This window comes from Arabidopsis lyrata (assembly GCF_000004255.2).
Source record: "Arabidopsis lyrata subsp. lyrata unplaced genomic scaffold ARALYscaffold_1, whole genome shotgun sequence".
NCBI classification, from domain to species: Eukaryota; Viridiplantae; Streptophyta; class Magnoliopsida; order Brassicales; family Brassicaceae; genus Arabidopsis; species Arabidopsis lyrata.
The window spans coordinates 7,247,489-7,273,935 of record NW_003302555.1 but is presented as its reverse complement, the minus strand read 5'-3'; the positions used below and the strand labels follow the sequence as shown (position 1 = coordinate 7,273,935).

The window sequence follows — 26,447 nt, the reverse complement described above, 5'->3', positions numbered from 1 at the left end:
TATCTTACTTATTTGGAACCATTAATTGTGAACTGATCAGTGACTTTACGTTATTTGTGAACCTTCTAGATTTCATGTACTTGATATGTATCTTTCAATTGAAGTTTTTACCTCTCAAAATTATGTTTTATCTCATTTCATATTATAAAATCAACAAGTTTTTACTTCTCCTTCAACACTACAAACTTTGTACTTGTGCAGTTGTAATGAAAACATAAAGACTTGAGCTCTGTTATCTTGGCTTCGAGTCGTTTCCTTTGCTGCGGAATGTAGAAAGTGAGAAGAATGATCGCTTAAAATCACCATCTTTCACTTTAAAGCTTGCTTGATGATGATGTGCATGAATCGAGTTGTTTGAAGCTTTGAAACACAAAAGACAGCCATGATCAGAGAAATTTCATGACATTGTTCTAAGACCTAAATGAAGCTGAAATGTAAAGATTTTATACCTTGTTCATCCTCATAAAGCTGACTCTGAGAAGATGCCATTCTTGATTTTCTTAACTCATCCGATGATCGATAAGCAAAATCATCGTCTCCTTCAGATGTTGTTACAGAAACCCAATCCATTAGACTATCCGCAGCACGAGTTTTCTTCCCAAACTTAAGAAAACGTTTGATGCCTTTCGTTAAATCCTTTCGAGAGTTGGGAACAATAACAGGACTCTGAGCTGTTGTTCCCCATTTCTTTCTCATTCTTGAACTCCAAGAAGCTGGACTTCCCATAGGAGAATCATCCACTGAAGCATCAACATCCGAGTGCTCGTGCGGATAAGAGAACGCGTGTTGCAAGTTTGAGCTCCATGAAAGAGGACTCTCACTAGGTGAATCCAATAACGAGGCAAAATTATGCTGCAATGTTGAAGAAGGTAGAGTATTCACCGGTAAGTCTACATGAGAAACTGATCTCAAAGAAGTGTAATTTCCATCCTCTGATGAGTTCTCAACTATTTCAGTAAGTGAAGGGGTTTCATCACCAATATCCTCAACTACTAGAGTTTCCATTTCTCTATCTTCTTCTTCATCTTTGACAGTATTCTCCAAAACTTCTTTCTCTTCTTCTTCAGCCTCGGATTCAATGTGATCAAATTCTTCATTTTCCAAATTCTCTGGTACATCATCAATGTCTGTGTTCTGCTTCTGATTCCTCTCTTTGTTCATATCATCAGCATACAGAGTTGTCAACTCTGTGAATTCTATATTTGCAGAGAAGCTTTTCCTTAGTGATCGTGGTCTTCGCGGCATAACAGGAGACGGTAAATCTTCCTTTGTATTCTTCTTATTACCATTTCCCACCTGTGTTCGCATCATGGTAGTAGTATTTCTACCAGCTAAAGAAGATGGTTTTGTGTTTTCCTTTTTAAGATCAGAGAACTTGGGGAGAGAAGATTGTGTAACCAGTTTTATCTCTGATGTTTTTCGTCCTCTCCCGCAACTATTAATGTTTGCGTTTGAAACTTTACCTGATGGTTTCGAGACTCGGGAGCTCGGATTTGGTGATGGAACCTTTCTATTTTGGGAGCTCCTAGAAGCACTTTTTCCAATGGATTGTCCACTGACTGGCTTATCTTTTTCGTTTTCTTCTTCACTCTGTAATGAACTTATAGGATGCTGTAAAAGATTAAGAAGAATCACTAAATCAAATTGCAAAATAATTAGACAAAAGTTTGTTGTCATCATCATCAAAGAAACTAAATGATTTGATTACCTGAGACTTTTTTGAACTTGTCCGAGAATTAAAAGATCTGAATTTCTCTGCACGTTGGCGGGTACTTGATATCGAATCCTGCCTCTTCATGGAAGCAGCAGAAAACTTAGCCTTCATCTCGGTTCTACTTCGGTCAAGAGCTTCTTGCATTGACTTCAACTTTGTTTCTTTTGAACTCCATTCTTCTCTTAGTTTTGCATCCCTCTTCTTAATATACTCTTCATACAACTTTCCTTTAGAATCATCTGAAAATCTTAACTCAGATATATTCCGGCGCATTACAACATTCCTGTTGTCTTTATCGTCACCAGCTGATTGATCCCCTGGAAGAATCCGTAGTTGATGCTCGGCGAAAATCTTTTCAAGATCTTTTGCTTCCATTGTCAACTCATCATTAAACCCTGGAGGGCTTTCTCTAGACATTCTTGTCCTTTGTGTTTGATCCACAGATGTCGCACGAACTCTGTTATTGTCATTTTTCCCACCTGACTCTGCATTCACAAGACTATCCTGAAGATCATCCTCTACACCAAATGATTTTTGTCTCTGTTCAGACCCTGCAGAATCATTAAGATGTACAGTTAAAAGCTATCAGTTTTAAGTATTCAAAACCTTGACTTTCATATGATTTTCAAGATCTTGTAAATTTAAAACTCTCTTGGAGAAATTTCTCTATATATTCTTTTAACTATTCTGCTAAAACTAACCTGCAGAAACTGGTTTTGGAGAGCTTGTCAAGGCTTGTTTCTTGTCTGATGGAAACAGCTCTTTCTTCCTGCCTTTTGATTGACGTTCATCACTTTTGATATCTATACCACCTGCTATATGAGCTGAACGAGAACGGGAATGGCGATAAGGAAACATGATTGATGATTGTGCCACATTGTGGGATTTGGAAGCATAGCTCTCCTCTTCTCTCTGTCTGGAATCGTCATCAGACATGACATTCCCCGGCTTATCAGTCTGGTTTTGAGAATCATCAGATTTAGTAGAATACTCATCATCATCGTCCTTTTTGCTGTTCTCTTCAGACTCCTTGGGGAATGTGGCATCAGGAATGGACGAAGGTGTACTCAAGGGACCTTCTTCGTTGCTACCGCTATCAGACTTCTTGTTATCCATTGTAAAATCAAAGCTCATGTCACTAACAATACTCCACCTTCTCAAAACAGACTTCTCAGGGAGTGCAGGAGCAGTTGATGAGACATCAGAGGAAAGTCTCTTCAATTCTGTGGATTTCGCAACAACTACCGGTTTATTTCCTGCAGAGTTTGAGTTTTCCTTCTGTTTGCTCTCAAAGAGGTTAATCCTATCTTGTACGCTAAGTCTCCTTGTATGATGAATGGTCTTAACCGTCGAAGATTCTTCCATACTCTCTTCTTTTTTCTCCTCTTCATCAGTGTTAGTGCTCTTAGTATCTTGATGTTGACATATGTTTGTTTCACTGAGTGATGTTTGTGCATTGGTATTCAGGTTCTTGGTCATCAGGTCTGGTCTTCTTTGCGATAGTGAAATATATTTGCTGCATGCTTCACTGATAAAAGATATGTATTCTGGTCAGATTCAAAACATAGTTACAAAGAAAATGAAACACCAAGAAAAAAAAATAGCTTACTCCAAATGATGTGCGCCGAATCTATCAGCAAAATGTTGGAGATCAGAAACAGTTTGAGAGTCAAAACCATTAGCTGACGCGTGAGCACTCGCCTTGGTTAAGTCCTTTTTGATTGCCTCGAGTCTTAAATCTATAGCTCTTACAAGCTCCTTCCTGTACATATACAAAGAAAAGCAATCAACAAAACAGTTTTAAACACACAATTTGATTCAATGTAAAAACAGAAATATTAACTTACTTTGTTGCATCTGCTACGCCTCCATCGTCTGAAACAGAAAAGGAGAAAGAGAAAAAATAGTATCACGTTTGTTCACTTGTAAAGCTATGAATATGATCAAGCTAATGAAAAATGAAAGACACCTTGAGAATATAATGTCCGAGCTGCTTCCAACTGTGACATTTCCAAATCAAATGTAACGACTCTTTCCAAAACTTGAGGACTATTAACATATTGAACAAATCTGGAAAAGAACAATAAGAAAAGGTCAAAGATTGTTAAGCTAACGAAAATATTTGTGTAAAAGTAAGAAAACAAAATGTTCTTTGAGACCTCTCGAATGTTCTTCTTGTGAACCAAGATTCGCCATTTTCGCTTTGTTCTACTTGGAGTCTAACAGAGCATTGGTCTCTCTGCGAAGCTTGTGATTGAAGAACTCTCAAATGATTCACAAATGGTTCTATTAATCCTGAAGCTAGTTTCTCTCTTTCTTCATGAATCCATACAAACAGTTCACATCTGTAACACACATATATATATATATATATATATATATATATATATATATATATATATATTAAACTGAGGTCAAAACTACAAAGCATGATCAATGTCGAGAAAGAACATTTCCCTAAGAGAAAAAGATTTACTAACCGCGAATGTTTTGGGGAAAGCTCAAACACAGCATAGTCAAGAACAGTATCAGGCTTCATGTTTATGACACAAGTCAAAGCCTCTTTCTTAGACCAAAATGTGAATCATTCATAAGATAATCAAATGAAATCTGAGGAAACCACAAAAGAGTAAAATTGAGTAAATTAAATGTAACAATAACCACAATTCAAGATAAAAGTAACGCAGCTCCAATAACCACAAAAATTGAAACGGATCTGACCCCAACACTAAAACCCAAAAGACAAATTCCAAAAATCCCAACTTTACACATCCCAGAAAACAGAATTCCCAAAATTCTGATACTAAAAAGCAGGCAAAAAAATCCATCTAATCAAAAGCAAGAAACTTGAGCTAATACAAAAAAAAAAGTCGAGGAACTTACGACATAACCGATCCAGCATTGAAACAGAATTCGATTTCTTCCGGTTACTATCCAAAGTTTAGTAAACTTGAGTTCTGATCCTCAGATATGGGTGTTGAAGAGAAGAAGAAAAAAAGCACAAGAAGCCTTAACAGTGTCTGAATACTTGTTATTCTACCAAATGGAAGTTTTGCTGAAAAATGCAATCTTTTTTATTCTACCAAATGGAAGAAGACGTTTGCTTTATCTCTCTTTGCTCTTTCTCTTTCTCTCTATTTCCAAGCCCTGAAACACACAGTCTCTTTGTGTAAGAATACTGTAGGATATATAACGTGTGGAGAAAGAGAGAGAGAGAGAGAGCTTGCTTGGGACACCTTTCACCTTTTCTTTTTCCCTTGGCGTAACATAACAGTCTGTAATGGGAAAAATACGAAATGACGCAGAGTAGTAGTAGTCAAGACGAAGATACCACCCAATTTTTAGTTTACCAAATTACCCTCCGAGTAAACCGGATTAATCAATAACAATAAAACCCGGTTTGGACCATTTGTCTCCACATATGTTTAAGTATACAGCTTATCTACATCAAACCTGCTAGAGATATTCGATTGTATTAGACTATTAGTAGTTTGGACTTTGGATTGGCCAGTGGAATTACTCTCAACGTATCTGGTTAATTAATTTCATAATTTTGGTATAGGAAGTGGTTTATGGGGCCAATCTTGTAATAACCAAAACTCAGTTGGAGAGATGTGGTCAAGGCTCTACTATGTGGACCAAACATGGAAACATCCAATGATCGATTTTTAACGGTCATACTATTTTTTTTGGGAAACAAACTTATTATTAATACGTTTGAGAGAGAGACAACGAATCGAAAGTCGCATTTATATTTATTTATTTTTGTTTAATTTTGTCAACCTCATATTATTTTTTTTTTTTTTTGTTTCTTCTGATCAAATTTAAGAATATATTTTCTTTTGTTTGTATGGCAATCCTTGTAGAAGATAAATGAGTCCAAAATTTCGTAGTTTTTAATTTTATCCACTTCTTTGCGATGTTTCTTTTTCAATGTATGGAAAATTTTCAGAAAAAAATCCATTGTCTCATCAACATGACAACATGTAAAAGATCTTAAATATTTATCTAACGATCGCATATGTAAGAATATAAAGTCTTCTTTTTTACCATAAGAAAATGAGTTCTAATAATAAAATAATTTCTAGAAATCGTACAGTAATGTGCATATAATTTTCTAATATCTGATATGAATCTTTATGGAATAATTATTAACAAAACACGTAATGTGAACGCGTAATACTATTCTTCACTTTTTAACAAAAAGAAAAAAAAAAGCTACCCCTGTTTTTTTTTTTTTTTTTTTTTTTTTTTTTTTTTTTTTTTTTTTTTAACAAAAAATTTTGGTAAAAAAATGGTAAAAAGTACACTCAAGCAATAATCGTGGGAGTTTGTTGAATCGAAGGTTGTTTTATTTGGAAGATATCACAAAGCTGAGGATGACCCAATAGTTTAGTTAAAGTCGGGCTTCTCAGGGTAAGTGCAGCCAGATCTTTGGATCACCACGTTCGACGCATAGCATCCAGCTTTCACGCATTCCTCAATCGATTTCTCTTTCACCAACTGTGACATGAATCCTCCCACAAATGCATCACCTGCACCGTTGGTGTCAACCAGCTTCTCTTTTGGGAGAGGGATGACTGGATATTTCTTCACCTTTCCATCTTCAGCAACAACCACTGGATCTGCGCCCTGTGTTATCACAGTGGTCCTCTTGTATGTTCCCGTGGCCTTGGGAAGCTGTGAAATCTTGATGGCTATTTGTTCGACATCTTCAGTCTCCCAGCCGTGAACCCTGGAGAAGGTTCTTGCTTCTGTTTCATTGCCGAAAACGAAGTCCATGTATGGCAAGAACTTCTCCTGCACATCTTTGAAGAATTCACAAATGAATGGAGCAGAAAGGTTCATTGTGAACACCTTGTTGTTTGCAGCAGCATGCTCAGATACCAACTGAATGGATTCAGGCGATACTGTGAGGAAGAATCCAGCAATGTAATAGAACTTGGCCTTCTCAACCAATGCCCAGTTTTCAGGCTTCTTAAGGTGATCAACCTTGTAGCAGTTTGCAGCTGAAAGATTCGCAATAAGAGACCTTTCTCCACCAACAACACAGACACCGCAAGTTCCAGTAGGTGCCGACTCATCTTCATAATAGTGAACATTGACACCAGCTGCTGTAGCATCCTTCTTCATGGCCTCTCCATATTTGTCCTTTCCAATGGATCCCATGTAACTGGTTGCCCCAGGAATTTGAAGCATCCACTGAGCCACTTTGATTGAGTTCTGAGTAGCACCTCCGGCAATGTATTCAACATTGAACTTGCTACTCATCTCATCATACATGGGCAAATGTTTGTCCTCAGCGAGAATCGCATTGTTCAACTTGATGTCGTATTTGGTGAGAAATTCGTCGTCGACGACGGCAGAGATATCGAGGAGTGGGTTACCCATTCCGAGAAGGATTCCATCGTAGTTAGAAGAAGAAGCCATGATGATGAGAAGAGATTTTGAGAGGTTTAGATTCAGATCTGGGATTGGTTTGGAGGCAAGCTTAGTGCTGCTGAGTGAAGAAGCGTCTTGCGTTTATAATCATAACTCAAGCTACCCCTGTTCTTCACATTATCAAAGATATATCTAAATATCGTTTTCATTGCCCAAATTAGTGTCTATGTTTTCAAATAAATATACTACATCAACATTAATCAAATCAAATGTAACAAAAGTCTAAAAGCCACAAATGGCCAAACCCTACATTTAACCCCTTATTAAAAGTAGCTTGAAGCAACTAATTAAGAAAGAAAAAAAATGGTAATTTGAAAAATAAAATCTATTTATTTCCTACAACAAAAGAGACCTTATTAGTGATGAAGAAGATGCTTCTAGATTGTCGGTATGACGTAAACTTAAGCACATGCGACATGTTCTTCTCATTCTCTTTCATTTCTTCCTTTTGTCCCATGTGTCTTTTCGTCAATTATTAATCTCTCTTTATTAATCTTCCTTCATGCTTAACATTAATAGTAATATATTAAAAAAAAATTTTATAACTTTGACGAATGATTGATTGATCAAAATCAAACTTAATTGATTAGCTATATACTTATTATACATATTTAAAATGGGCAAACCGGTTAGTATATAAACCAACACTAATCCACATGAGAACAGGATGGTTCTCAAATGCATGAAATATTTTCCCTTGAAAATGAAATGAATTATCCGATTTTACTCTACACACTCTGTAAAGCCATCAATCCAGATTCGAACCGAGACAAATCGGAAGAGGAAATTAGATTGGTTTAGATGTACCAAACAAAGCAAAAGTTTGCAGCTTTTTTTTTTCTTCACCATGGAACCCACCAACTAAAGCAGAGGTGGTTTAATGGGTCCAGCTATCCACTGAAACAACCGCATCATCAAGCGACTATGTACAGAACAAAAAGGCAAAAATAAACGCAATGAGTAGATCCAACGGTGCAGATTGGACAGTAAGAAAAAACAGCTGTCCCACCATCTGACGAGTCGGTGACTACACGTGTGTCTCTCTCTATCTAAACTTTTAGTTTGGTTGGACTCAAAGAGATCAAAGAGAAGAGAGCACAGAGAGTATTATAGGGCCATTTGGGTTCAAGTGAAGGTAACTAACCTATGTAAAACATAAACTTCTTTACACTATAAATTGTACAAATAGAGCATTTTGATAGTTTTAGTTATTATTTCAACAAATAAGCTAATAAGTCACTAATATCCTTGTTAAATTCAATTTGCATTTTATTTTTGTAAGTTCATAATGGAAACAGGTTGTACAATTTTATTAACGTATTCGCTCCACCGATTTAGTACTACCGTACTCTCACATATTCAAGCACGACCATTACATTGTTAACTATATAACAAACTAGTTGACCAATAAGGAGAGGCTGAAAAACACAAGGTTAAGAATACCTTTTGATTATGTTGATTTTTTTTATTTTATCACATGGTAAAAACATGGCTCAATATGAAAACCAACTTTGCCGCAAGACAATGCAACAATCTTTTGGCCATCAAGTATCATCAACTCAGGCCTGGTTTTTACAAGCTAAAACCAAGAACAACAAAAAAAAACATCATACATTGCTATATTGTTCAACATTTATGGCAATCTCAAGGCTTTGATCCAGTCAATTTCTACTCGGAAATCACCTGCTCCTGATTTAGCTCCAACCGCACCACCTTCTGCATTTACCGACAGTGACATACCCAGAACACGACCTGGATTCATCTCCATTTCCACATCTATAACATTTCCTCTCCATGTTGGCAAGTATCTAGCTAGAGGAATCTGATACATTCAACCTCAGGTTATTAATACGCCTTAGACTAGAAGTGAAACATTCAAGTCAACTCATAATCGCGATCTGTCTTTTTGGTTAGGGTTTCATCTACAGATGGAGGTTTTATCTAAAGAATTTTTTAAAAAAACATAAAAAGGATGTGTAAAAAAATGCTCTAAAGCTCTTTGTTGGTAACATCTATAGAAGTAGTAGGACTTGCCTTAGCAGTATACCAACTGTCCTTTGGAGCAAAAACAAAAGCTTGCCACGAGTTATCTTCTGACTGTCCCGGTGAATTCACCCAGTTTTCGGTATAGATCTGAATCAAAATCAAGGTTTAGTATAACAACCCTTTTGCTCCTAGAACATATGTTGTTTCAACTGCAGTTAGGGTAAAGTCAGTATCAACATAAAACTTACTGTAGAGATATAACATCTTCCATCTCCTCTGAGCCTCAGGGCTATTGCATCATACCCATCGAGATCAATGAAGCCATCAAACTGCAAAAGCAGAGGATGGTAGAATTAGTTGCAATAGTAAGCTGACACAAAACATCTCGTTTACAAAACCAGGACGAAGATATAGTAACCCATTTTTCTTCTTTTCTTCAAACAAAGACTGACATGCAGAAAATATGTTTTGAATAAGAATGTTTTGTAGGAAAAATGAAAGCTCTCTGTTGTTAACCTTCTTTGAGCGCATTCCACAGAAACCACTTCGACTGATGTTCCATTTTGATCCTTCGCTGAGGTCCAAAGATAGGTTCCCCGAGAAAATTCCTATAAAAGATATTTGGGTGGAAAACATCACTAAGTGGAGTAGTGTAGAAACACAACGAGAAATTAAGAAATGATGACACAGAAGAAATCTCATATTGTTTTATTGATGAACTTCATGACAACAAGACATGCTGGAGGGCAGATGATAGATCACAGAAGAAATTACTAAGTTGCTAACCAGTGCAATCTGATCCATCTCCTTTATCTGGGATTTCCAAGGAAGCCGAAGATAATCCTGTAAAATAAGTATCAAACATGTTGCCATTAGATAAATATTAAAATGCATAGCATATTGTTTACAAATCAATGAAAATCTGTGCAATGCCGATCTTCAGAAATCTTAATTTGTCTCGGTAGTTGTTCATATGGGTCACCGAGGCATGGAAATGAAAGGGACAATAACAACAGAAACAATATCAGATACTCTTTACAGAGCAGATGGTTGAACGGACTTGAACCTGACTGCTTAAGTACCTCCATATTCAGAATCGGAATAGAGATGCCATTTCTTTAAGTCTTCTTTCGAGTTGAACTTAAATATATGCTTCTCTGCAGGTGGTACCCATTCTTCAACGTTCCATGTAAGAGCTACCAGTTTGTAGAATGGTGAAGATAAGTCAGACACTAGCTACTATATTCCAAAGCATAAAGGCTACTAGAGAAATAAAACTGTAATCCAAAAAATGTGCGAGTATTGCAACATAGAACCAACGTCATTTTTTCATCAAACATCCGTCACTATCTAATAAGTAAAAGCACAAGCACATATGAATAAAAGGAAATCATAATTGACGGAGAAGTGGCAGGTGAATACCCTTCTTTGTGGCATTTACTGAGGCTTGCAACAACGATCGAAACCTCGACATGTCTTCTGTAGCTGCTTTCCCAGATGAAAACTAAGAAAAAAGATATAAAACAATGACTGTTAGGAATTAAAGCTCCAATTTTCAATGTTAATCACCAAATCACACACACAAAACCTCAATGATCAGAACCACACCCCAGAAATGTATAAAAGGTAATGTCTTTGAAAGTTTAGCTATATCAGAAGTTGACGCATTATAAACAGAAACCACTGAGGGTGGGGACTAAGAAAATTTCCCGTTGAAGCATTTCAACAAACACCTTGTAAGCTAAAAAATCGATAAGGTAATCACAATTGCAGACGGCCATAAAAAACAGCTTGTCACCAAATCCTTGAGAAAAACCCGACTCTTATCACAGACGCTGGTAAAAATTTTTGACATTACAATTCGTCTTCTGCTCCGAAATGCACAGAGAAAAAAAAAAAAAAAAAAAAAAAAAACTCAAAACAAGAAGATCTGATAATTAGAACAAGCCCAATGCTAAGAACAAACCAAAATTATCTAAAGTTTTAGGGAATCCACTAAATGCAACGAAGATGAAAAGAGCTCACTCACTGGATTTGCCGTCACCGTCGCGACCGTCGCACAATCAGCCTCGGTTTACCGATTAACAGTCAACAGCCTGAAGACCATCAAGCTGCACGTTGCCGTTTCTACTACACGATGTCGTTTTGTGAGACCAATCTTATAATATGGGCCTATTTTGGCTCAAGTTCTCCAATACATTGCCCAATAGTAAAACACTTCTTTGAAAAACAAAATACATCCACAAAGTGTCAAAAAATTCGTAAAACTAACCATGAAAAATAGTCAAAAAAGTAAATGAAGAAATTTCAATTAACACGAATATTTGTTTTCAACGTTTAAATTACAGAATTCATTGTAGGCGTACGACTATGAAAATATTATATTCAGTGCAAGGATATCACTTACCCAGTGCCGGTCCGAGCATTTGTGAGGCCCTACACGAAAAATAAAATGAGGCCCAATATATTTATAAGTTTTAGGGCTAAATTTTTTTTTTGACCTATTTTTAGTAAATTATACAAAAATAATGATATTTTGAATATTATTACATTCAAATTTAATTGTTTGGGCCCTATTTTATTTATTTTTTTCGAAAAAGACTTTAGTTTCTACCAAATATTTTCATTTTATGGGCCTTTTTACCAAAAAAAAAAAAAAAACTTAAAAAAAAAAAAAAAAATTGTGGTGCCCCAAGCGGTGGCTTGGGTGGCCTGTCCTGCGGGCCGGCCCTGCACTTACCTACATAGCGTGACATATATAAAGAATTACATAAATAATTAAGGAGCATCAGCCTATATACATCGTAGTCATGTTTAATTAATTAGTCCAAGAAGTTTCTACCTAATTACACTTAACATTATATTAACTCCGGTGAAACTCATTTTAACCATCATACCTGATTTGATGAACCAAACCATCATACATGCATCATACATACTTGAGGGGGGGTGTATTATAACATCATGGTGAAAATTCATCTCCGATGAAGAATGCGGAAGCTCAAAAGAGTAGCTCTGATATCATATTAACTCCGGTGAAACTCCGGTGAAACGGAAGAAAAGAAAGATCGGAGAGGTTTAACAGAATCTTATTCAATCATCCTGAATGTTTGTTACAATCTAATTGAATATTAAATGTGTGCTTAAGCTTATATATACAATAAACCAATGACATTAAACCAAGACTGATAAACCCTATTAAACCGCAGATAACCGGTATCAAACCATGATCTCAATACATTACAACTTGGATACACTTACTTATAGACGTAGTTAGTAATTTTATAATATACTTCCATGACAGCTAGCTTGCTGCCACTAGAAGGGCAAGTAGGACCGTCCGTGCAATTGGGTAGCCCTGCGCATCATCACGTGGCGGCGAATTTTATTCTTTCGAAAATCTCATAACATGCATATATATATATAAATAACTACGTACTGAAGAATACATGTACATAAAAATGGAGCAAAATCAATAAAAGATAAATTTTAGCATTGTTACGATTTATCATCATTAGGCAAAGATCACTACCCTCTTTCGTCCGACATAATTATACTATTAGTTAAAGAGTACTAATTCTAAAAATTTGAACAAAAGCAAAGGAAATGGTTTGTGCATGACCGCATTTGATCATGTCGAATCAATTCCAAAATTAACGAAATAAAGTATATATTATAAGAATATGTATCGCGCCGTCAATAAGTATAGAACTCAGCCAACTCCTCGACGGATCCTCTTTCGCGATCATCATCATCTTCGTCATCGCCGTGATCAGAGGAACTGTTCTTGAGCATCCATAACAAGTGCTCGAACAATACGACTTCACAAGCTACTAAGACTGTCTCTTGATCGTGATGTTCAACGGCGAATCTCAAAGACCGATCAAGTAGTTCTTGGAAAAGCGGATGAGCGATGACGTGGGAACTAAGCATGTAAGGTCTTCGTGACTTTCCGACGTAAACCACATGGAGATCTCCGCACTTTGAGACATCGGATGCGGCTGTAGAGGCTGTAGACACGGTGGTTGAATGGTGGTTCTTGGTCAAGGAAGGCCATTTCTTTATGGCTGATTTGAGCTTTGTCAGTTTCCCGAATATAGCCATTAGCTAGGGAAAATCTCTGATTTTTAACAATAGTAGTTTCTTGAAATTAAGGTTATTGTTTTGTGTATGTTTAATCAAGAATTGAGAAACTAACTTTCTTGGTACGTAAGAAGGAAGTATTGGGTTCGTTTGTATTTATATTGAGGGACAAGGAGAGAAAGAGAACAGCTAAGAAAGATAAAAGGAGGCTACAGAATCCGTAAAACTGGTGTCTCCTTGCTCTGTATTTTAATTTAATAAATCTATATTGTATATTATATATAGGTATGTGGATGCATGTTGATATATGTCCCTACGTGTGTATGTGGACAATCTTCTCTTGTGTATTGTTGTGCAATGAATCGGACCAAGCAAGGGTGTTAGATAAAGATTACATCATGTTTGAGATAAGATCTCCATTATATTTAGTGTCGCGCTTACAATTACAGTTTTGGCCGAAGTAATAGGGTATATAGTAATTTAGCTTTTTAGTTATTACATACAAAAATTAATACTTTTTAGTTATTATTATATATTTATTTTTTGAACACAAGCGGCCCATTTAATTATACGTATTTGTACTTTCTTGAATAAAAAACAAATTCAACAATTGAAATCATAAAACAAAATATATTTTATTTGGCATAAGAAAACCTTAGCATATGTGTCCTTATCGAACTGCACATTGTCGACGGTCAGCTAATAATTAAAGTTAAAGTTTAGAAAACCTTTATAAAATGATCCAAACTTTTTTTCTATCAATAGTTTAGCCTAAGAGAAATCAAACAACAAAATAATCGCCGAGACCATTAGTTAAATACCTTAGTGATGGTGATTAATGCTGATTAATTAGTAGTAGTAATCATTGTGATGATTTATTGAAAAAAAGAATCCGATATAAATCTGTTTATCAAACGCAAACAATATCCTGCTTATGTGCATTTGACTCTGTGATCGGTTCAATGTACTCCACTAATATATTTCTTCGAAAATATAATACTTAAAAAAATACTAATATATAAATGTTGACATTGTAATGCTTAGGCCTGGGCGTTCGGATATTCGGGTCGGGTTCGGATCGGGTTTTTCGGGTTCGGGTTTAGAAAACTAAGACCCGTTCGGGTATTTTAAAACTTCGGGTTCGGGTCGGGTTCAGATCGGGTATTTCGGGTTCGGATTCGCGTTTACCCGAAGTATCCAAATATTAGAAATTTTGTATCCGATTCTATGCAAAGTATTGAAAAATACTCAAAAAATCTATAAAACTCAAGTATTTTATACCCGAATGTAACCCAAAGTAGTTAAAACATCCAGAAATATCTTAACATCAGAATAATTTAGGCACTTAGGTTATTACAAGTATAAATATTACTAATATATTATAACTATATACTTATATTTGGGTATGTTCGGGTACTTGTTCGGGTTCGGGTTCGGATTTTCGGATTGTGAAGTTTAAAACCCGTTCGGGTATTTTAAAACTTCGGGTTCGGATTCAGATCGGGTTTTTCGGGTCGGGTTCGGTTCGGTTCTTCGGGTTCGGGTATTATGCCCAGGCCTAGTAATGCTATAATTGTGTAATCAAGAACTCGTTTGGTATATTCTGAACTGTAGACAGAACCCCTGGTTCTCGTAAACAATGTAGTGTATAACATACCAACTCTATTGGTTGAACGTTTATTGTTTAGTTAAATCCAACCTCATCGAATTGAATTTAAACAGTGAAGAAAAGAACTGTTTTTTTTTATTAATCTCAGAAATATCCGACAGCTTTTGGTTTTGGTGGGCAAACAATTGCCAGCCAACAGCCAACAAAATCAAAATACTTAATGAGAAGAATTAAATAAAATATTCTGAACAAATAAGTTAGTTGCAAGAGCAAATTAGCCAGTTGGGATCTTCTTGTTCTCCAAGAGTGCGTCACAACTTTTTCCTGGTTTAATCAGCCAGTTAAAAGATTTTATTTAATGAACTTTTTAAAAAGAGTTTGAAACATATCATCTAAAAATGTTACACTTTTTCTTTTGCCCACATTTTTAAGTACTCTGTAAAGGAGGAAGGTGTGTTGCTGTCTTGCTGAACCACCTCACACGACGTGACAAGATAGCCTAAGGTGTGGTATAACCACCTCACTACAAAGGCTCCTGTCGTCTAAAGGATATAAAGTGTTTTGGGCCAGTCTCGAGAAGCAGGCCTCTTCCGTTTAATGGTAATAATTTTATCAAGATGATATGTTTTGGTAACTTTTTAACACAATAGGTTCCAAAGTCTAATAACACAGTTAATTGCGGTTCATGAATTGGCCGTGATAAATTATGAAAAAATGGAAAACAAACAAACAAACCAAACCCTCTATATAGCAAAAACATAAAAACAAAATCAAACATAAGAACAAGAAAGAAATCCATTTTTGCTAAGAACAGGAACAAAAAAAAAACAAGAAACCTTGACCTTTACAAAGGTGAGTCGGATATTTACAAGATGTGGCTGTTATTCTGTACTTTCCTGTTATTTTGACACTGTTCAACCCTGCCGTACCTGCCAAGTAACCACCGTTACCTTCCCGTGCGAGGCTCCTTTCCTTCTCCAAACCCTCTTTTACCATGCTCTTGCGGAGAATACCCACCGAGCGAAAGCATTTGAGAAACCAGGTAGCAAATCGGAACCACCCATTATAGGAAACTGTAAATAATGGGAATATCCGAACGAGTCAGTGTCTTTGTTTGCGAAAGCTTAGAAGATAAATCGTTAACTTGAATAAGAATGATATGTAGATGAAGGAGATTTACGTCAAAACTGGAGTTCGTATTAGTTAAAGAAGTGACGGATTCATCCAGGTCGGTGAACAAGTTATCTGACGAAACAGACTTTGAGCTGCAAGAAACATTTATAAAATTATTATAAGGCTTACTTAGAAGGAAGTTTCATGTCTGAATATCGTAAATGTATCAGGATGCTATAGCAATGATGCATATGGATGAATGTTTTTACCTGCAACGTTCAAATATTTCTTCAGCCGGAGTGAATTTAGTTGCATATGAGTGTGCAAAACCAGGTATATCATTGGGCGTGTGGGAATCAGAATTAGAGGAACTGCCTTCAAACATCTGCCCTGTCCCTGTTTCTCTGCGAAGATCTTCATTGCGCATAACCGAGAGGAAGCTGAAGATGCATGTGATCAAAGAAAGAGGATGAAAGTCAGAAAAAGTATTTAATGAATACTTGCAACAAGTTAAAGAGACTGATTCATACCTTAGAGAAGCTGGTTCAGTTTCATAGAACGGAAACTCTAAATTGGTTCCTGAGACACCCCCGTTTAACCCTTCATATGAAGGCTGAGAATTTTCGCGTACCAGCTCCTCCAGATTCAAATCACAATCCATAAGAATATTATCGGAAAATGATCTTCTAATTAGTGGCCTGCAATTCGTGTATTGGACGATATATTAGTCATTTGCAGTTACATGTCACTTAATTTAGACTAATTTCTGGTTTAGCCAGTTTTTCAACAAAAGTAGTACCTCATATTTTCAATATCCAAGTTAGAACCAGATCTTCCGATGTTGTGCTGGTCAGAATCCAACTCCCATAGTGCTGGCTTCCCCAATCGAGGCCGGAAATGCCCTAAGAACCTGTCAACAGAAATAATATTTACACTAAACGAACACGAAGCAAACGTAAAGACGAAAAAACGAGACAAAAAGTTTCTAAAACGGAGCTTACACATTGATGGCGTTCTGCTTATCACTGTCCTGATACGCGTTACTGTAGTAACGACGTACAGCTGTGAAGATATCACGCTGCCTCATCACCATGTTCCAGTTACCTCTCAGATCACAGAACATCTGTAAACCATAAACTTTCTAAAGTTGATACACATAGTTCAAAGATCCATCAAAAGTCTAGTACGGAAAAATGTGTTGGTAATCAATTCACCTTGCTGTGTGCTTCCGAGCCACCATACTGCAGCGCAAGTGTATTACCCATCTTTTGGTAAGCGTCCATCAGTTCTATTGCCAGAGGATTATTAAGATCGACGACAGGAGGTCCTGAGATACCCAATGTACGCAGCTGATGCCCAAGAGCTACCAATCCGTGGGCGTACTGCGCAAAATTGGTGCGATCCAGACAGTCTATGCAGTTTGTCCTCAAGACCCCATTTTGAAGCATAAATATATCCGCCTTCAAAGCTTCTTTATCTGGACTACTCGCCTCTTCATCTTGACTTGGAATAGGGTTACTGAGGCATGGTAGCATTAATATTAGGACTTGGTAAGAAATGTGCAATACAATAAAAATTGTGTATTCGAGAGACATGCAGTAAACATACAGCAACTGTTACACGAAGACTGTATTTTCACTAGACATAGCATACCAAACTGGCAAACTTACTTGAAAAATGAATCATAAATTACTCCTTCAGCTCCTACACCTGAAGGAGCTTTACAGTAAAACAGGTCAGTTAATTCCAATGCTTTCCTTGCAAAGATACACAAGTGGTTGAATGCACCATCAGCTCCTCTGCCAAATTGAAGGAAAAATGGTTAGCAATTCTAGGATATTAGACTTAATTACAAATCAGTAATAGGTGCATAAATGCAGTACTTTTTGTAGTGTTTGCTTAGATCAAAATGGATTGCCTTTAAACGATTCTCCTTGTCCATGCCTTTGTTAATAAAGCGGATTGTCTTTGCAAACTCTGCCCTTAAGCTGGTTTCTCGATGCTTTTTCTCACCTGTCTCAGTCTGATAACACAAAATAGCAACGATACACTCAATCTTTCAATAATCCAAGAACGGGCAGAAGCAATGACTGAAATTTGAGTTTCCTAGAATATGTATGAGAGATCCTACCTTTAGGAGGTTCAGAATTATTATCCGGTTCCCATACCTCTGTCTCAGATTCTCAAAGTGGTGTTGGGTAGCCACATAATTTGCGTCCTTCTTATTCACTGTGACCCAAAAAGACAAAAACAAGAGTATTAAGACAAGATAAGAAAGGATCCTTTTTGCAAATTCATATGGTGCTTACATATAATCTCGGGCTGTGGGTTGAAAACAGATGCCTCCTGTGACCAAAATAGGGGTATGGAGCCTCGAATCTGCACAACTGATGTTATCGGGATTTTCTGACCCGCAGGAACCACTTTGGAAACAATCTGCTCCGTCTCAACATCATTGGCTACTCTGCCTATATCATTTACACCACGCCTTAAATATCTGCACATTAACAAGAAGGAGTTAAGCTCAAAGGCATATCAAGACTAGCCCCTATCTTTCATGAGTATTCCAATTTGGGTAATGCGTAAGTCCAATATTACAATTATGTTAGAGATCAAGTAGGGCGTGAGACAAAATAAAGAAAAAAAACACAAAGAAGAAGAAAAACATAGCAAATAAAGCTTTCAAAATGAAGAAGTACCTTGTACCGGCATAATGCCGTGAACGCCGAGCAATGATAGTGAAGACAAAATCCTCACCAGATACTGAACATTTAGTCTAGACAAAGCAAAGGATCAATAGACTTTAGATTACCAAAATTTTGAAAAATCTCCAGTCTAAACCATTCACATAGGCATGCATTTGATTATTACCTGTTGAAAGAATCCGTATACCAATGCAACTGTCCATATGGAATTCTGCAGGATCTTTCTGATCTCGCGTGTTAAGAAGGAGTTCCACACAAACATTGTGTTGTCATGAGCGTTTCCTCTCTCAGTGTTGCCTATGTTCTTCTGAAGGCAATACACGAGGTGATATGTGTAGCTGAAGTAGAAGTTTTTGCTAAGATCCACCACGCTTAAGAGCTTCTTGTACCTATAATAGAAAGTTTACACAAGAGAGTTTACACAAGAGGGAATACATTCCGGATAATGTGTTCCACTAAAGTTTACACAAGAGAGTTATTCATATCGATAAAATACCTTTGCTCGGCTTCAGACTTAGCCACTTTTGTCTGAATGGAAGGATGTGGAATCGCGATCATTTGACTCTCTGCTATACCATAAACTGTATGGCCGCAGATCTCACCCACTTTCTTTCTTTTTGTTATCACCAGCATATAATAAGGCTCCAAGAATCTCACAAACCCTGCACCAGAAGAATCAGCATTGCTCCATGAGTTCACAACGTTACAAAAACAATGGGAAAGGACAACGAACAGTGGTAGTAAAAAGACTTAACCAATGATTCCATAACAAGTTGTGATTGCTTTAAACCCACCAGACTCCTCATTCCCTATAATCATCCGCCTTTTCAGTTCGCGCATTTCGTCTTTTGTATACCTTGTAGGATCTTCAAACAAATTTAACTCGTTTTGGTCCCTTCGATCAATCTTAAGAATCCTCCTAAAGCTTTTGTTCTCATCTCTTCCAATCAAATAAAAATTCTGCACAACAACCAATTCATTCAACAACTTCAAAGTCAAAATGTAGTGCTTTCACATGAGAAAAATCAAAAATTTCCACTAGAATTCATGAAGAATCAGGCTAAACTATAGAAAACTTAGAACCAAAGACTCTACATTATGTCAAGCTAAAGGCTCTCTCATTCATGGCTTACACTACAACCATATGAAACCGCCAAGCAAACAGGCTCATCGAATAATAAACCAAACTATCTTAGAGAACTCGAATCCAAAACCGGAATTATTAAGCAAGAATGTCAAACAAAATCAAAATCCATAAACCGTAAACAGTATCAACGCAATTACCGGTAAATCAGTTGCCGGAAAAAAAGATTCACATTGATGCAAATAAACATTAATTAAAAAGAGACAAATAAGAAGAATAAGATTCACATAATCACAGATCAATAATCGGACAAAGTTAAAGAGAAAGAGGAGGAGATTTTGTTACCGAGGGAGTAGCGTAGAGCTTGAATTTCTGAAGAACGGGTAGGTCAATCAGTTCGGGCCTCGGTTCGAACCGAGGCTCTGATCCCATCAGACCAGAAAAAAATCTGTAAATTTCGAACCTGAAGGGATAGCTCAGAGCCGGTTTGACCCCGATTTTCCCTGAATCAGTCGATACAGAGAAACAGCCGAGCAGACAGAGAAAATAAGAGCGTGAGGAAATAGAGATCAAAATCGATAATCGCAGAAAATTTCCGAATTCTGGAGATGGAGATAACAACGACGAAGACGATTCGGGGAAGATGATAGAGAGGAGTGGAGCCGTCCAAGGATGTGACCAAGTCGGAGACCTGTTGTTATGTTAATATGGTAAAATTGAGCTTCTGCTTTTATTTTGTTAACCTTTTGGGCGCTAATTTCCCTTTTATTTATAGACTTTATTATACGCGGTCGTTTTGAAGTACCTCGTTACGTTACAAAAGGCTCTTACCTTTTCACCTTTTCTAATTGTCAAATATATATATATATATATATATATATATTTTTTCTGTTTTTGCTAAAGAATTGTCAAATCTTTTTAGATTCCAGAAAAGGCAATTTCCTTGTTTTTCTTTTCTGTGTGTCACTTTCTGATTTAATTTTCTAAATTCTGCAAATATTTATTTTAGTTAAGACTATACAGTATTTGACCGGATAAAACTATATATATAGTAAAATTAGTAAGTAAAAGGGAATCTACAGGCGGTAACCACAGAAGAATGACAAATTAAGTGAGAGTTCTGACAACTTTTTCTACAGTGTTTGGGTACATGAATTTACTCTATACCCCTTTTCTTTTTATAAGAATTACTTTTTACTTTATTTTATTTCTTAACTTCATCTCCTTCAATATTGAACATCAATGTCGGTGATAAAACGACGAGATTGTTGGAGCAAACAACAACGATCTTCTTCATCATCCCCGGCTAAGAAGAAGTGGAGGACTCATGTGATGGGAGCACCGAGCTCCGACGACTTCCGTATATATCTCGATAACCCTTCATCGGAATATTCCATAACTGGAACCGTGTGGCAAACACCGTCACGTAACATCTCTGTGAATCGTAGGTCTCGTTCCACTTCATTTTAGTATCTCGATCCAACTATTTTAATTAATTTTGATGAAATTTGACTAATTTTGTGGGTCGGTTCTTAATTGAAGCATTGGAACCCAGCAATTTTGATTATCATTTTTGTATCTATATGTTTTTATTTGTTTATTAATATATTATCATGTTTCAAACACATAAAACTCGTTACACAAAATTTTATCGTTTTATTAAATTTTGTATCTCGTTAATATTTTATATAGCATGGTTATATATATATATTGTATTGTACTAAATATTAATTTATCGATATACAATTTATTTTACCGCGTTAATACTACTGTTATCGTTATCATTATATGTAATATATTTATGATATTTTATATCATATTAATTATTTAAGAGAAATTTTAAAAAAGCATTAATTGATAATTTTAAATTAATAATTTACAGTATATTGTTAGATATAATAACTAGTTTAACACGATAACTATGCATATAACACGTAATAGTGAACTTATCACGACACTATATTATTTATCAGGTAATAAAATAGTTATCCACACAAATCACAGAATGTTTTACACTATCTTAAGATGAACAGTATCATCAACTTCGGAATGAACAGTATTATTGACGTAAGAGTGAACAGTATCGATGAAAAACTGAAATAGTAAAACAATTTTTAATTCAATGGCATTTTTGTAATTAATCAAAAGAAAAGAAGAAGGATATATTTGGTTTATAGTTTCTTTATCTTTCATAATTACTTAATTTTGAAATTATCATGTCCTGAAATCTAATTTTTTGGTCAACCGTGTATAAAGATTTAATTCACCCGTAATAAAATGGTATCTTAGTTAATCGACTCGTGCCTTTTTTTTTTTTTTTCTTTTCTTTTTTCTTACGATGGAATGTCGTAGTCTCGTAGAGATGAACGTTAAACACATGGAGGGAGAGATTGGGTCCACATTAAATCCATATAATATAATTCACGATGATGATTTTTTTTCTTAGGAGCTGTATAAATAACACGATGATGATATTCTCTCTGTTTTTATATATTAGTTAATTTTGATCCAGCTTCAGAATTCCGATAAGATACGACTAATTCTTAAATCAATATCGACATTTATCCTTTCTTCGTAAATACAGATATGGCTAATTAATCATTTTTAGGGAAAGGAAATGCCAGAATTACTATTAAACCTTAGGGCAATTTTTGCTGTACCAACATATTTCACTTTCCGTTCTAAGGTATGTTAATCTGGGGAAAAAAAGATTATGCCATGTAAAAAAAAAAGATTATGCCATGCAGAAATGACCACATACCGGTATGCACACGCATCTCAGTGAGAATGAGAAGATCGCACGCTTAAAGGCACTCCAACCTTACATCGAAAGAATTGTGTTCATCTTTTAATTTAAACACAATTTTCTTTATTAACTCTAATTTCTTTTTATTAAAACACAAATTGAACACGTAATGGCCGACCAGTTCGATGCTTTGAATCACTAGTCCTCTGGCTGTTAGACATGTGTTATGTAGAATGGTAATAGAAGTATAAACGCGATTAATTATTCCTTTTTAATATTATACAAACCAAACGACTTGATTAAACGTGACCAATCCCATTCGTTGCATTATATATATATTTTTCATTAAATTCAACAGAAATTCCTTGTGTACGAAGTAAACTCACTTTCCAAATATTATTTGATATTGAAAGAAAACTACAAAATTCTAGGGAAAACAAATGTCACTAATACAAAGTTTTCGTCAATACGTTTTGAAATCACGTCAGTTTGGTATAAAAATATACAAATTCAAACCATGTAAATGTTATATTATGGCCGACCGATGATAGCCTCGCAAATGACTTAATCCACTTAAACATCGAGAAGACATCTTATCATCTTCCACTAATAAATTTTAAAGAAGACTGAAAAACGGAAAATAGAAAGTCAATATTTAAACCAGTTGACAAAAAAAAAACCCACTAACTTTATAAAACCTTTCACGAAAAAGACAACAACTGACTTTGGCGTAAAAAAAAAAAAAAATTTTAAGAAAAAGACCGGCTCTAAACATGTAAACCTTGCTTGATTTCTTCCACAATCATTGGCACCGGGTTTTCCTAGAAAGGTTTTTAACGAGGCAACAGAAGACATTACGCAAGAGACATAGTGACACTGGTCTCCAAGGGGGAGTGTTATAAAAGTCGTGAAAAGGAGGAATCGTAAAGTCGCAAAAGATGCGCACATGGGTTAAACGTTTCGTTATTTATTAATTTATGTGGAGCCCACCGTCACTATGCACGCATAGTAATTTACTTTTTTACGCCTATATAAACGAACGAATTCGTTCGATGTAAAATCACAATTCATACTTCAACAATAAGAAGTTATAAGAACTCTCTCTCCTCCTCTCATCTCTTTATTTTCAGTATCCCGATCCTTCTGCGGGTATAAATTCTTTCTCCATTAAATATATTTATATACACCATAAAATAAAGTAATTATTATAACAATCACGAGGTATTTAAATAGAGTTGCCACTCTGTTTTAAACCTAAACCACATATTGGTTTGGTAGGTACATCTTACAATTAAACCCGGTTGAACACAACCTCAGCTTTCCTTCTTCATGCATCATTCTTAACTTTTCAAGTCGACCCCTCCCACTCTTCATAGAACTCCTTAAGATACTCTTCCATGAACTTGTGCCTTTTCTCTGCCCTCCTTCTACCCGCCTGATATTTTCCAATCCCACATTCAAATCGAAACAAATTTTCCGCGTCTAATAGAGTTGCGGTTAAACTTACCTCAGTTTTCATCAGCTTCTTTAGCTTGAGGAGTTTCTCATGGAAGTGATTAATTGTAGTTTGCTCCTCTTTCTTAATGTACTGCTCTTTGGTTAGCTCTGTCCGGGGCTTGATCTCAGGATCATGGAGCACTCTGTTCCTGCTTCCACCAAATGTAAAGCAACGAGCAATCCCTATAACGGAAAGAGATCAACAACAACTAATAGCACAAATTCCCTAACATAGAGAATCTCCAGATGACATCAAAGCAGGTAAACTGTTGAGAAGAGAACTAAAGAAAAGAGAAGTATTTGTACCTATGGCGCCAATTGCATCAAGGCGATCAGCATCTTGAACTATCCCAAATTCTGGAAGAGATTCGCAGAGTGCTAATCCTGCTAATTCGTCTTTAAAACCTGGAAAAGTACACTTGTTCTGTTGACAAATTGATATACAACAGAGTGCGTTTTTTACAAAATCTTACTTAATTGTAGTGAAAACTCATGCACACTGGATATGTTGAGTAAAAAGTAGGAGCTGGAAACTAACCCATTCCATTGATGATCGTTAGTATCTTGGTCTTCTTGGTCTCTTCGATACCCTCCTCATCTAGGAAAGTCTCAACAAGTTTCTCTTCCGAAGGGTCTCTGAATTCCGGTTATAACATATTTTTGCCATGAAGCAACATATCAGCGGAAGAAAAGCAGTCTTCAGCATTCATAGTTGAGTAGTTTTTATTTTTATATCCACACAAAGTTCCACCTAGTAGAGCCTAACTAATCATAAGGTGAGCAAATCACCTAATGACATCCAATATAGGATTTGCAAACAGATGGAATCTAGTGCCTAGGCTCCCGAATTACGAGTAGACCATATATACACTTGCAAGTTCTAAGTGTCTTTGTTCATCCAGTTTAGTTAAAACAAAGTTAAAAACAGGGAACGTAGAGAGTTTCAGGGGCAAAGTAAACACTTTTTATTTCGTGGAAGTATGATCAAGAATGGTTGGAAGGGACATTAGTCTACTCAAGCGGTTCAAAAGAAAAGAAAACTTAAGAGAAACAAACCTTAGGTACTTGTAGTCACCTGATAAGAGAGAGGGCAAGAGATACATACTATGATCAAACTGTGGACTATAATAAACACATGACTTTAATAGAAAATAAATCAAACGAAATACCTATATCATGAAGAAGAGCTGCAAGTTCCACCTGCAAAAATTGAAATTTGACAAAAAAACATCTCACATTCTAGTATCACTACAAGAACTAACTAGGAGAAGATTCTTCAGGCTCAGTTGAACTAGCACTGTGAATCTGTGATATAGATAACGAAGAGCAATTAAGGGTTCTGTGGGATTTAGGGACTTTTCAAACTCACAATTTCCATGGAGTCGGAGCTGGAAGAGAGACCTTCCTCGCGAGCAATGGAGAGAGCAAGGTCTCGGACCCTCCACACGTGCCAGTCATCATGAGAAGCATCGTTTCCTTTCATCGCCTTCTCCACCAGCTCCTCCGCCTTCCTCATCGTCTTCGCCGCCATTTTTCTCTCTTTCAACTGCTCAGTTTCGGAGGTCGGAGAGATTTTGATTTTTCAATTGCAGCGTCGAAGCTCTCTTCTAAAACTGATTCAAGTTTGCCGTCTCGGCTCGACGTTGACCACCGGAGTCAAAAAAGTATTCGGCGAAAGAAAAATTTACTGATTTTACTTTTTTACCCTTAACATATTAAGAAACAAAAATTTAAATAGAATCTTCCACATACATTGACAAACTTATTAACCACTTTATTTCGTTTTCAAAGTTTTATTCACTAGCTTGTTTCTTTTTTATGGGATTTTTTTTTTTACGGCATGAGATTTTGTTAATGGGAGTGTTTATGTACTCGCCATCTTTATATTTCGAAAAGAATTTCGATTCTTGTTGGCTTTGTATACATTGGATTCAAATTATCAATAAAAAAAATTGAGACTAAAAAAAAAAGAATATGGCCAAATAAAATGGGTATGTTAGTCTTAGAACGAGACGGTCATCACAGTTAAAAAAACTGAAGGAACCAAATTCTTAATTTCAAAACTACGAAAGCAAATCCAAATTGCTCTTCAGCTTTCTGAACAAATTGAATGGTTCTGAAACTGTTGAATTACCTATACATCTTGAATGGCTCTCAAACTATTAAACCAAGTTAAGATAATTGGCAATATTCATTTGGACTAAATATCTTCAAAAATGTAAAATTTTCTTGTTTTTTGCTAAAGCAAAATGTAAAATTTTCCATTAATCATTATTTGGATTAGGATCACTTGTAATCAATCAATAAAGATATCATCAAATCACTTCTTGGCCCCAAATGAGATAATTAATTTGAATATTTGATCAATTTGTCATTTCGACATTTTACCGTGATATTTGGAATTCTTAAATGTTAATGTAAGCAAGACGACGTCATATGTTTTTCTTCTGTCTGGCATGGCATCAGTG

General features: G+C 36.0%; 6 protein-coding genes across 7 annotated transcripts; all 6 read right to left on the bottom strand.

The window, feature by feature from the left end:
* Window positions 1–104: 104 nt before the first annotated feature.
* On the bottom strand, window positions 105–4,944 carry LOC110225133. Its single transcript, XM_021014029.1, has 10 exons — window positions 4,598–4,944; window positions 4,195–4,324; window positions 3,874–4,059; window positions 3,684–3,784; window positions 3,562–3,589; window positions 3,324–3,476; window positions 2,416–3,242; window positions 1,709–2,265; window positions 450–1,611; window positions 105–360 (listed from the first exon to the last, which is right to left on the bottom strand). Exons 2-10 carry the CDS (start codon window positions 4,251–4,253, stop codon window positions 233–235), a joined length of 3,201 nt encoding a protein of 1,066 aa, XP_020869688.1. The 5' UTR covers window positions 4,254–4,324; window positions 4,598–4,944; the 3' UTR covers window positions 105–232.
* Window positions 4,945–6,005: 1,061 nt separating this feature from the next.
* On the bottom strand, window positions 6,006–7,262 carry LOC9326285 (adenosine kinase 2). The gene has a single exon (XM_002890177.2). The coding sequence runs from the start codon at window positions 7,142–7,144 to the stop codon at window positions 6,107–6,109; it is 1,038 nt and encodes a 345-aa protein (XP_002890223.1). The 5' UTR covers window positions 7,145–7,262; the 3' UTR covers window positions 6,006–6,106.
* A 1,327-nt stretch (window positions 7,263–8,589) lies between these two features.
* Window positions 8,590–11,353, bottom strand: LOC9326284 (probable complex I intermediate-associated protein 30). Of its 2 annotated transcripts, XM_021012276.1 has the most exons (8): window positions 11,172–11,353; window positions 10,565–10,646; window positions 10,225–10,338; window positions 9,929–9,985; window positions 9,659–9,750; window positions 9,391–9,471; window positions 9,191–9,289; window positions 8,590–8,978 (listed from the first exon to the last, which is right to left on the bottom strand). In XM_021012276.1, exons 2-8 carry the CDS (start codon window positions 10,614–10,616, stop codon window positions 8,790–8,792), a joined length of 684 nt encoding a protein of 227 aa, XP_020867935.1. In that variant the 5' UTR covers window positions 10,617–10,646; window positions 11,172–11,353; the 3' UTR covers window positions 8,590–8,789. The 2 variants fall into 2 exon arrangements, with proteins under 2 accessions (XP_020867935.1, XP_020867936.1); XM_021012277.1 differs by lacking the exons at window positions 10,565–10,646; window positions 11,172–11,353 and having other exon boundaries at window positions 10,209–10,312.
* Window positions 11,354–12,506: 1,153 nt separating this feature from the next.
* Window positions 12,507–14,212, bottom strand: LOC9326283. Its single transcript, XM_002890175.2, has one exon. It carries the CDS (start codon window positions 13,244–13,246, stop codon window positions 12,839–12,841), a length of 408 nt encoding a protein of 135 aa, XP_002890221.2. The 5' UTR covers window positions 13,247–14,212; the 3' UTR covers window positions 12,507–12,838.
* Window positions 14,213–15,457: 1,245 nt separating this feature from the next.
* LOC9329009 (phosphoinositide phosphatase SAC5) lies at window positions 15,458–20,497 on the bottom strand. The gene is made up of 16 exons (XM_021012275.1): window positions 20,082–20,497; window positions 19,408–19,612; window positions 19,149–19,314; window positions 18,819–19,041; window positions 18,647–18,723; window positions 18,257–18,444; window positions 18,079–18,176; window positions 17,831–17,970; window positions 17,618–17,746; window positions 17,162–17,465; window positions 16,949–17,070; window positions 16,747–16,857; window positions 16,478–16,645; window positions 16,217–16,387; window positions 16,015–16,099; window positions 15,458–15,907 (listed from the first exon to the last, which is right to left on the bottom strand). Exons 1-16 carry the CDS (start codon window positions 20,166–20,168, stop codon window positions 15,824–15,826), a joined length of 2,358 nt encoding a protein of 785 aa, XP_020867934.1. The 5' UTR covers window positions 20,169–20,497; the 3' UTR covers window positions 15,458–15,823.
* Window positions 20,498–23,671: 3,174 nt separating this feature from the next.
* Window positions 23,672–25,704, bottom strand: LOC9329008 (uncharacterized protein YpgQ). The gene is made up of 7 exons (XM_002890173.2): window positions 25,349–25,704; window positions 25,149–25,179; window positions 25,036–25,054; window positions 24,518–24,615; window positions 24,286–24,384; window positions 23,990–24,162; window positions 23,672–23,917 (listed from the first exon to the last, which is right to left on the bottom strand). The coding sequence occupies exons 1-7, from the start codon at window positions 25,508–25,510 to the stop codon at window positions 23,831–23,833; spliced, it is 669 nt and encodes a 222-aa protein (XP_002890219.1). The 5' UTR covers window positions 25,511–25,704; the 3' UTR covers window positions 23,672–23,830.
* Window positions 25,705–26,447: the final 743 nt, after the last annotated feature.

Bases quoted from the DNA above. Each gene is read 5' to 3' on its own strand.
- LOC9329008 (XM_002890173.2), bottom strand. From the start codon at position 25,510: ATGGCGGCGAAGACGATGAGGAAGGCGGAGGAGCTGGTGGAGAAGGCG. The intron at 25,180-25,348 runs GTGAGTTTGAAA...CAATTTTTGCAG, and splicing joins GCTCCGACTCCATGGAAATT to GTGGAACTTGCAGCTCTTCT. The intron at 24,385-24,517 runs GTTAGTTTCCAG...GTACTTTTCCAG, and splicing joins AACGATCATCAATGGAATGG to GTTTTAAAGACGAATTAGCA.
- LOC9326284 (XM_021012276.1), bottom strand. From the start codon at position 10,616: ATGTCGAGGTTTCGATCGTTGTTGCAAGCCTCAGTAAATGCCACAAAG. The intron at 9,290-9,390 runs GTAAGTTTTATG...ATTTTGATTCAG, and splicing joins GAAGATGTTATATCTCTACA to ATCTATACCGAAAACTGGGT. The intron at 8,979-9,190 runs GCAAGTCCTACT...TGAATGTATCAG, and splicing joins ACAGTTGGTATACTGCTAAG to ATTCCTCTAGCTAGATACTT.
- LOC9326283 (XM_002890175.2), bottom strand. From the start codon at position 13,246: ATGGCTATATTCGGGAAACTGACAAAGCTCAAATCAGCCATAAAGAAA.
- LOC9326285 (XM_002890177.2), bottom strand. From the start codon at position 7,144: ATGGCTTCTTCTTCTAACTACGATGGAATCCTTCTCGGAATGGGTAAC.
- LOC9329009 (XM_021012275.1), bottom strand. From the start codon at position 20,168: ATGGGATCAGAGCCTCGGTTCGAACCGAGGCCCGAACTGATTGACCTA. The intron at 19,042-19,148 runs GTATTTTATCGA...TTTCTATTATAG, and splicing joins AAGTCTGAAGCCGAGCAAAG to GTACAAGAAGCTCTTAAGCG. The intron at 15,908-16,014 runs GTAAATCTCCTT...CATTATTTACAG, and splicing joins ATACGAACTCCAGTTTTGAC to TTTCCTATAATGGGTGGTTC.
- LOC110225133 (XM_021014029.1), bottom strand. From the start codon at position 4,253: ATGAAGCCTGATACTGTTCTTGACTATGCTGTGTTTGAGCTTTCCCCA. The intron at 2,266-2,415 runs GTTAGTTTTAGC...ATGATTCTGCAG, and splicing joins TCCAAAACCAGTTTCTGCAG to GGTCTGAACAGAGACAAAAA. The intron at 1,612-1,708 runs GTAATCAAATCA...AATCTTTTACAG, and splicing joins CAAGTTCAAAAAAGTCTCAG to CATCCTATAAGTTCATTACA.